Raw genomic sequence first — 10000 nt, forward strand, 5'->3', positions numbered from 1 at the left:
AGTTTTTGGTCAGTTTTTGGTCAGTTTTCAGTCAGTTTTTGGTCAGTTTTTGGCCAGTTTTCGGTCAGTTTTTGGTCAGTTTTTGGTCAGTTTTTGGTCAGTTTTCGGCCAGTTTTCGGTCAGTTTTCGTTCAGTTTTCGGCCAGTTTTTGGTCAGTTTTCAGTCAGTTTTTGGTCAGTTTTTGGCCAGTTTTCGGTCAGTTTTCAGTCTGTTTTCAGTCTGTTTTCGGCCAGTTTTCGGTCAGTTTTCAGTAAGTTTTCGGCCAGTTTTTGGCCAGTTTTCGGCTAGTTTTTGGCCAGTATTCAGTCAGTTTTGGAACGCCAGCCACCACTAATAATTAGCCAGTATGTGGACATTTTGTGACGGCACAGAAAAATAGCCACAATTTAATATTTTGTCCGGTAAAAAAGATTCTTTATTTTCCTACCCGCTAACTGAGTGACAAAGTAAATTTGGGGCCCTGGGTTTCCCAGACTGATGTTTCAGTTATTACTCTCTGATATTTTGGGACAGATTAATACTCGTCTGTGTTTGTGACGCTTTTTCTCCGGCAGGTTCTTCAGTCAGCTGTCCGCGAGATGCCGCTGTGACCCCTTATATTTATGAAATATTAAACTATTGTTAGCTTCAGAAAGCTCCGTGTTCTGCTGAGTCACCCTGTGAATCATGAGTCAGCGTTTTAACGGCTTCACAGAGTCTCCATCGCCTCCAACCGGTCGATGTCTTATTGATTTATTTAGCAGTTTACATGTCAAACATTTGGTTTTTATGAAACTGTATTTTAACAAAAAAAATGACAACATATTTTTATAATTTTTAACAAAGTTTTTAACCGTTTCTGGTAGTTTTACTGAAAAAGAAGATGTGGATTTTTACATTTTTAAATGATTTGTAAATACTATATACATATTAACTTATTTATTGTATTCATGTATTTATTTCTTGAAATCTCAAACACTGAAAATGCTTTTTTGTTTTTGACACAAAGACACTTTATATTTAAAACTAAATGTTTGCACTTTGGATCAAAACTGAACGTAACGCAAACTCATTTTAAAGGACCACGCCGACTTATTGGGACTTTGTCTTATTCCCCGTATCCCCCAGAGTTAGATAAGTCCATACATACCCTTCTCATCTCCATCTAGCCTAGCTTAGCACAGATCCATCTAGCCTAGCTTAGCACAGATCCTGGAGGTAACCGGCTCCATCTAGCCTAGCTTAGCACAGATCCTGGAGGTAACCGGCTCCATCTAGCCTAGCTTAGCACAGATCCTGGAGGTAACCGGCTCCATCTAGCCTAGCTTAGCACAGATCCTGGAGGTAACTGGCTCCATCTAGCCTAGCTTAGCACAGATCCTGGAGGTAACTGGCTCCATCTAGCCTAGCTTAGCACAGATCCTGGAGGTAACCGGCTCCATCTAGCCTAGCTTAGCACAGATCCTGGAGGTAACTGGCTCCATCTAGCCTAGCTTAGCACAGATCCTGGAGGTAACCGGCTCCATCTAGCCTAGCTTAGCACAGATCCTGGAGGTAACCGGCTCCATCTAGCCTAGCTTAGCACAGATCCTGGAGGTAACTGGCTCCATGTAGCCTAGCTTAGCACAGATCCTGGAGGTAACCGGCGATATGGGGAATAAGACAAAGTCCCAATAAGTCTGCGTGGTCCTTTAAGCCAAAAAAAAAACTCACAAAGTTCATAGAAAGTTGATTGTAATTCATAGTTTTTAATGTTTGAATGAAATCTTCTGTACACAGTCGACATGTTTGTATTCTTTCATTCAAATTGTTTTCGTACATAAAACTTTATTAACATTGTTCCAGATGTGCAATAAAACCCAGAGACTGAACACGACTCTCTGTCTGATTTGCCGTAGACAATCTCCCAGGTAACCGTTTGATTTTCTCACACATTTCACCGTGTTACACATTTAACATTTTAATAAAAATCTGCTTTTTGTTTTCGGACTAAAAGATCTCGGGGTTTTCCTGCATTCAGTTTTCGGTAGGGTTGGGTACCGTTTGGATTTGTACGATTCCTAAACCGATTCTTGAAAAACTGAAAAAGGTGTAATATATGTTTACTAGCGATCACGTGCAGTGAATGGTTAATGTTTTTACGTGCGTTTTGGTGAGCCCAGAGGGAAAATATGGCATTTTAAAAGTAGCCTACATGTACGGTAGCTAGCTAACGGTAGACTACAGCAGAGGTCTTCAACTTTTTTAAGCCAAGGACCCCTTGCCTGAAAGGGACATATAGCAGGGACCCCGTACTACATATAGTGTATAAAATGAAGTTGCATATTAAACTGGGCCTACAATAATTTGTAGGGCGGACTAAACCCTTTATACCAGGGGCGTCAAACTCAGTTTCCCAGAGTGCCACACTGGAAAATGAGAATCACATCGAGGGCCGGACATGTAGCGATTATTGACGTGTTTATTTAAGAGAAAAAGTCAAATATTTTGACTACTACTGTAGTCTTCTCACTTACATTTTGGGCCTCATAAAGCCCCAAAAAAGTTCAGCAAAAAAGTTCCTCAGCCAGCGACAAATACGTTGAAAAAAATGCCAAAAAAATTGTAAAAAGGCCGAAAAAAAGCGGTAAAATTGTCTGAAAAAGTGACAAAAACGTCAGAAAGTGCCAAACACTTCCGAAAAAGTAGTAAAACATTGAGTAAAGTGGCAAAATCGTTAAAACAAAGTCCCTAATTCATTTTTTAAAAAGCGCATAAACCACCGGAAAAGGCATCAAAAATGCAGAAAAAAGCACCAAAAACTTTGGAAAAAGCAACAAAAACTAGGTGGGCCTAAATTTATTGAGAACCTAAATTGAAATGCGGGTCGGATCAAAACCTGCGAGGGGCCGGATTTGGTCCTCGGGCCTTGAGTTTGACACCCTGCTTTATACATACATTTTTTGCGTTGAATGCTAAGCTAATAACTAGCCTAATACCTGCTGGCATGACATGTGGCCCACATCTATGAATGGCCTGAGTGACTTCCTTCCCTATGGGCCTGTAAGCAGTGGGGATTTATATGCTAATAATATGTTGAATTGATGTTTACACTTTTTCAATTTTTGAAAAAAATTTCTAATATTTACAATAGTACCGGAACCGAAATGAGGAACCGAAATCTGCGTTGTAATCCGGTCTGGTTCCTACCGGTTGCGTCGGTACCCAACCCTAGTTTGTCGGCCAGTTTTCGTTCCATTTTCGGCCAGATTTTGTTCCGTTTTCGGCCATTTTCCGTTCCGTTTTCAGCCAGTGTTTGGTCATTTTCCGTTCCGTTTTCGGTCAGTTTTCATTCCGTTTTCGGCCAGATTTCGTTCCGTTTTCAGCCAGTGTTTAGTCAGATTTCGTTCCGTTTTCGCCAGTTTTGACAATCTCTCAGGTAACCGTTTTTTTCTCACACATTTCACCGTGTTACACATTTTAGATTTTAATAAAAATCTGCCATTCCCGCCATTATGAGGTTTAGGTAGCCTGTTGAGAGGGGGTCTGGGGAAGCTTCATTCACAGCCCATTTCCAAAGGGGCGTCACCAACGGACGCCGCTCAAATGCCTCTGGGCGCAAATGGATAGTCCTTCAACCAATCAGAGCGATGACGGAGATGATGTATGCAGAGCGACGGAAAACCAGCGAGCATGTCGCAGAGCCCGGTGAGCTATCGTCATCGTGTAAAGCAACGGTTGTGATTGGTGTAAAGCCCGCCTCAATGGTTGTGATTGGTGTAAAGCCCGCCTCAACGGTTGTGATTGGTGTAGAGCCCGCCTCAACAGTTGTGATTGGTGTAAAGCCCGCCTCAACGGTTGTGATTGGTGTAAAGCCCGCCCCAACGGTTGTGATTGGTGTAAAGCCCGCCTCAACGGTTGTGATTGGTGTAAAGCCCGCCTCAACGGTTGTGATTGGTGCCTCGATTTGGAGACATTGGAAATGGGCTTGAATGGGCTCTTGGCCAGACAGACTTGCAGAGAAAATCTCAAATTTGCCAAAAGTTCGCCAGAGTTTTCCCAGGCTAGGGTTAGGTGCAGAATGAATGAAACTAAAAGACTTTTCTCAGATCTAAGGCCTCCTACACACTGGCTGCATGGCGTGATTGTGGCGTTTCTGTTGCGTGGCGGCTGCGTGGCGTTTTCTATGTCTTTACACCAGAAAGGTGTCTGACGCGGCGCTGCTGCTGTTGCTGCTAGCCTTGTCTGGACACATGGATGTTTCCCATTGATAAAATGAAATAATAGCGTGTTCTTTACATTCATATCTGCATTTATGTCAAAACCTCGAGACTTTCAATCATCAACATGTCATTTATTAAATGTATTTGTGTCTAAATGACATATAAACATCTTTTCCTATTCTATGTTGCCTGGAAACGCTTCCAACACGCTGGCGTGTCGCGTGAAAAATAGACATCAGTCCTATTTCTAGCATGCGTGGCTCAAGCCGCTTCTGAGACGTGCGTATCACGCAGGCAGTGTGCACGCTCTAACCTGTTAACATGGGAGCAGAAATATAAGTGGACACGCCACGCAGCCGACACGCTCACGCCACGCAGCAGACACGCTCACGCCACTCAGCAGACACGCTCACGCCACTCAGCAGACACGCTCACGCCACTCAGCTGACACGCTCACGCCACTCAGCAGACACGCTCACGCCACTCAGCCGACACGCTCACGCCACTCAGCCGACACGCTCACGCCACTCAGTTGACACGCTCACGCCACTCAGTTGACACGCTCACGCCACTCAGCCGTCACGCTCACGCCACTCAGCCGTCACGCTCACGCCACTCAGCCGTCACGCTCACGCCACTCAGCAGACACGCTCACGCCACTCAGCTGACACGCTCACGCCACTCAGTTGACACGCTCACGCCACTCAGCCGTCACGCTCACGCCACTCAGCAGACACGCTCACGCCACTCAGCAGACACGCTCACGCCACTCAGCCGTCACGCTCACGCCACTCAGCCGTCACGCTCACGCCACTCAGCCGACACGCTCACGCCACTCAGCCGTCACGCTCACGCCACTCAGCCGTCACGCTCACGCCACTCAGCAGACACGCTCACGCCACTCAGCAGACACGCTCACGCCACTCAGCCGTCACGCTCACGCCACTCAGCCGTCACGCTCACGCCACTCAGCCGACACGCTCTCGCCACTCAGCCAGTGTGCAGGAGAGCCTTTATGCTATACTATGCGAGTCGCTGCAGAGGGGACCCGCTGCGGAGCTGCGGTCTTAAGTCTAGTCCGGCAGGAAGGCGGTGTTGGCGGAGCCGTGTTCCGGGTGAGGGGGGTGGGGGAGATGGGGGCAGCTCTTCCTGCGGGACTTAGCCAGGACGCGGCGGAGGAGGCTGGGGGAGCGGGGAGGTGGAGCCACTGCCGGGGGCCCATCGAGTCCCAGCGGCCGCAGGATGCTGTTCTTCCTCAGCAGCTTCGGAGTGCTGCGACCGCTGCGGGGAAATAAACAACAGGGATGTGACCTATAGTGACGGACATACAGCGTAAACAACAGGGATGTGACCTATAGTGACGGGACAGGGATGTGACCTATAGTGACGGGACAGGGATGTGACCTATAGTGACGGGACAGGGATGTGACCTATAGTGACGGGACAGGGATGCGACCCATAGTGACGGGACAGGGATGCGATCTATAGTGACGGGACAGGGATGCGACCTATAGTGACGGGACAGGGATGTGACCTATAGTGACGGGACAGGGATGCGACCTATAGTGACGGGACAGGGATGCGACCTATAGTGACGGGACAGGGATGCGATCTATAGTGACGGGACAGGGATGTGACCTATAGTGACGGGACAGGGATGTGACCTATAGTGACGGGACAGGGATGCGACCTATAGTGACGGGACAGGGATGTGACCTATAGTGACGGGACAGGGATGTGACCTATAGTGACGGGACAGGGATGCGACCTATAGTGACGGGACGGGGATGCGACCTATAGTGACGGGACAGGGATGTGACCTATAGTGATGGGACAGGGATGCGACCTATAGTGACGGGACAGGGATGCGACCTATAGTGATGGGACAGGGATGCGACCTATAGTGACGGGACAGGGATGCGACCTATAGTGACGGGACAGGGATGTGACCTATAGTGATGGGACAGGGATGCGACCTATAGTGACGGGACAGGGATGCGACCTATAGTGACGGGACAGGGATGTGACCTATAGTGACGGGACAGGGATGCGACCTATAGTGACGGGACAGGGATGCGACCTATAGTGACGGGACAGGGATGCGACCTATAGTGACGGGACAGGGATGCGACCTATAGTGACGGGACAGGGGTGTGACCTATAGTGACGGGACAGGGATGTGACCTATAGTGACGGGACAGGGGTGTGACCTATAGTGACGGGACAGGGGTGTGACCTATAGTGACGGGACAGGGATGTGACCTATAGTGACGGGACAGGGATGTGACCTATAGTGACGGGACAGGGGTGTGACCTATAGTGACGGGACAGGGATGTGACCTATAGTGACGGGACAGGGGTGTGACCTATAGTGACGGGACAGGGATGTGACCTATAGTGACGGGACAGGGGTGTGACCTATAGTGACGGGACAGGGGTGTGACCTATAGTGACGGGACAGGGATGTGACCTATAGTGACGGGACAGGGATGTGACCTATAGTGACGGGACAGGGATGTGACCTATAGTGACGGGACAGGGATGCGACCTATAGTGACGGGACAGGGGTGTGACCTATAGTGACGGGACAGGGGTGTGACCTATAGTGACGGGACAGGGATGTGACCTATAGTGACGGGACAGGGATGTGACCTATAGTGACGGGACAGGGGTGTGACCTATAGTGACGGGACAGGGATGTGACCTATAGTGACGGGACAGGGGTGTGACCTATAGTGACGGGACAGGGATGTGACCTATAGTGACGGGACAGGGATGTGACCTATAGTGACGGGACAGGGGTGTGACCTATAGTGACGGGACAGGGATGTGACCTATAGTGACGGGACAGGGATGTGACCTATAGTGACGGGACAGGGATGTGACCTATAGTGACGGGACAGGGATGTGACCTATAGTGACGGGACAGGGATGTGACCTATAGTGACGGGACAGGGGTGTGACCTATAGTGACGGGACAGGGATGTGACCTATAGTGACGGGACAGGGATGTGACCTATAGTGACGGGACAGGGATGCGACCTATAGTGACGGGACAGGGATGCGATCTATAGTGACGTACTCCGTTCCCCCGTCTGTGTTTTTGGCCCCAACTTGTTTCATCTAAAATATTCATTTTGTTTTTTGTTTTCATTCGTTTGAAGATTCCTCAGATTGTCACCAGGTGATTTATATATAAAGTTGTCTCTTTAAATGAAGTTACCTGGTGCAGCCACAGGGGGCGCCTGCTGTCGTCACGGTGACCGGTACCGACCCCCTCCTCGCCAGCGTGGGCGTGGCTCTGGACGGGTTACATCCGGCGGCGTGCGGCCCGGTGAAGGCGCTGCAACTCCGTCTCTCCTGCAACTCAACGTGTGAAAACTTGTGAATTCTTTTCATTTTTTTTAAAAAAATACATCTTTTATACTTTTTTCTAGTGCTGTCAGTTAAACGCGTTATTAACGTTATTAAAAGATATGGAGTGGAGGATCTGCCACTGAGAGGGGTAACAACCAGACTCTGATAAATGACGTTCGGGGAGCTTTCACAGCAGCGTGGCCGCGGGGTTTCAACAGTTTTATTAGCACAGTTAATCCCACGGCAAGAACACCAGCAACTAGCTAACGCAACGATAGCCTCTCTGAACAAGAACACCAGCAACTAGCTAACGCAACGATAGCCTCTCTGAACAAGAACACCAGCAACTAGCTAACGTAACGGTAGCCTCTCTGAACAAGAACACCAGCAACTAGCTAACGTAACGATAGCCTCTCTGAACAAGAACACCAGCAACTAGCTAACGTAACGATAGCCTCTCTGAACAAGAACACCAGCAACTAGCTAACGCAACGATAGCCTCTCTGAACAAGAACACCAGCAACTAGCTAACGTAACGATAGCCTCTCTGAACAAGAACACCAGCAACTAGCTAACATAACGGTAGCCTCTCTGAACAAGAACACCAGCAACTAGCTAACGCAACGATAGCCTCTCTGAACAAGAACACCAGCAACTAGCTAACGTAACGGTAGCCTCTCTGAACAAGAACACCAGCAACTAGCTAACGTAACGATAGCCTCTCTGAACAAGAACACCAGCAACTAGCTAACGTAACGATAGCCTCTCTGAACAAGAACACCAGCAACTAGCTAACGCAACGATAGCCTCTCTGAACAAGAACACCAGCAACTAGCTAACGCAACGATAGCCTCTCTGAACAAGAACACCAGCAACTAGCTAACGTGACGGTAGCCTCTCTGAACAAGAACACCAGCAACTAGCTAACGTAACGATAGCCTCTCTGAACAAGAACACCAGCAACTAGCTAACGTAACGATAGCCTCTCTGAACAAGAACACCAGCAACTAGCTAACGCAACGATAGCCTCTCTGAACAAGAACACCAGCAACTAGCTAACGTAACGATAGCCTCTCTGAACAAGAACACCAGCAACTAGCTAACGTAACGGTAGCCTCTCTGAACAAGAACACCAGCAACTAGCTAACGCAACGATAGCCTCTCTGAACAAGAACACCAGCAACTAGCTAACGTAACGGTAGCCTCTCTGAACAAGAACACCAGCAACTAGCTAACGTAACGATAGCCTCTCTGAACAAGAACACCAGCAACTAGCTAACGTAACGATAGCCTCTCTGAACAAGAACACCAGCAACTAGCTAACGCAACGATAGCCTCTCTGAACAAGAACACCAGCAACTAGCTAACGTAACGATAGCCTCTCTGAACAAGAACACCAGCAACTAGCTAACATAACGGTAGCCTCTCTGAACAAGAACACCAGCAACTAGCTAACGCAACGATAGCCTCTCTGAACAAGAACACCAGCAACTAGCTAACGTAACGGTAGCCTCTCTGAACAAGAACACCAGCAACTAGCTAACGTAACGATAGCCTCTCTGAACAAGAACACCAGCAACTAGCTAACGTAACGATAGCCTCTCTGAACAAGAACACCAGCAACTAGCTAACGCAACGATAGCCTCTCTGAACAAGAACACCAGCAACTAGCTAACGTAACGATAGCCTCTCTGAACAAGAACACCAGCAACTAGCTAACATAACGGTAGCCTCTCTGAACAAGAACACCAGCAACTAGCTAACATAACGGTAGCCTCTCTGAACAAGAACACCAGCAACTAGCTAACGCAACGATAGCCTCTCTGAACAAAAACACCAGCAACATGCTAACGTAACGATAGCCTCTCTGAACAAGTACACACGGCAGCACGCAACTTCACGAGGGGGAGGGGCTGGAGGCAGCTCCTCTCTGGGCACTGTAAAAAATACACTGGTGTGTGTGTGTGTATATATAGATATATACTATATATACTATATTTTTACTTATTTAACTGTCTAGTGTGTAATTGTGTGTTCATACTATAAATTATTATATTAGTATTCTTTGTTGAATAACACAGAAGACAAAGAGCTTAAAAAAATTATCGAATCGCAATATTTGGGGAAAAAAATCACAATTAGATTATTTTCAAAAATCGTTCAGCCCTAGTTCAGACTTAGATCTTAAACTCAGACCATGTGCGGAGATCACTCCCTTTTAACCTTGTGTATATAAGCTCTGTGCTTCTGTTCACGTATTTCAAAGAGCCTTTCCACACCTGTGCTGCGTGCCTTCTGTGAAATGTGTTCCTCCTATATTTGCAAATATACTTTATACTTTATTTTTGTTTCACAATTCTATTTTCTTTCCAAAACCTCTACACCTGCTGCAAAGAAAACTTCCACCACGATACCACTTGATGGCCAAGCACACAGCTGATGGCCAAGCACACAGCTGATGG

General features: G+C 47.6%; 2 protein-coding genes across 7 annotated transcripts in view; one reads left to right on the forward strand and one right to left on the reverse strand.

The window, feature by feature from the left end:
- LOC116056356 (myb-related protein A-like) overlaps nucleotides 1-1114 on the forward strand; it is a 32587-nt gene extending 31473 nt beyond the window's left edge. For all 5 annotated transcript variants that reach the window (XM_031308538.2, XM_031308536.2, XM_031308532.2 and 2 more), the window contains one exon: nucleotides 555-1114. The gene's annotated coding sequence lies outside the window, so the exon portion shown is untranslated. The remainder of the gene's footprint in view (nucleotides 1-554) is intronic.
- A 4130-nt stretch (nucleotides 1115-5244) lies between these two features.
- si:dkey-97a13.12 (jouberin) overlaps nucleotides 5245-10000 on the reverse strand; it is a 10798-nt gene continuing 6042 nt past the window's right edge. For both annotated transcript variants that reach the window (XM_036005405.1, XM_031308562.2), the window contains exons 4-5: nucleotides 7405-7541; nucleotides 5245-5462 (exon numbers count right to left, since the gene is read on the reverse strand). In XM_036005405.1, the coding sequence (XP_035861298.1) occupies nucleotides 5255-5462; nucleotides 7405-7541 (345 nt within the window). In that variant the 3' untranslated portion in view covers nucleotides 5245-5254. The remainder of the gene's footprint in view (nucleotides 5463-7404; nucleotides 7542-10000) is intronic.

This window comes from Sander lucioperca, chromosome 9 (genome assembly GCF_008315115.2).
Source record: "Sander lucioperca isolate FBNREF2018 chromosome 9, SLUC_FBN_1.2, whole genome shotgun sequence".
Classification (NCBI taxonomy): Eukaryota; Metazoa; Chordata; class Actinopteri; order Perciformes; family Percidae; genus Sander; species Sander lucioperca.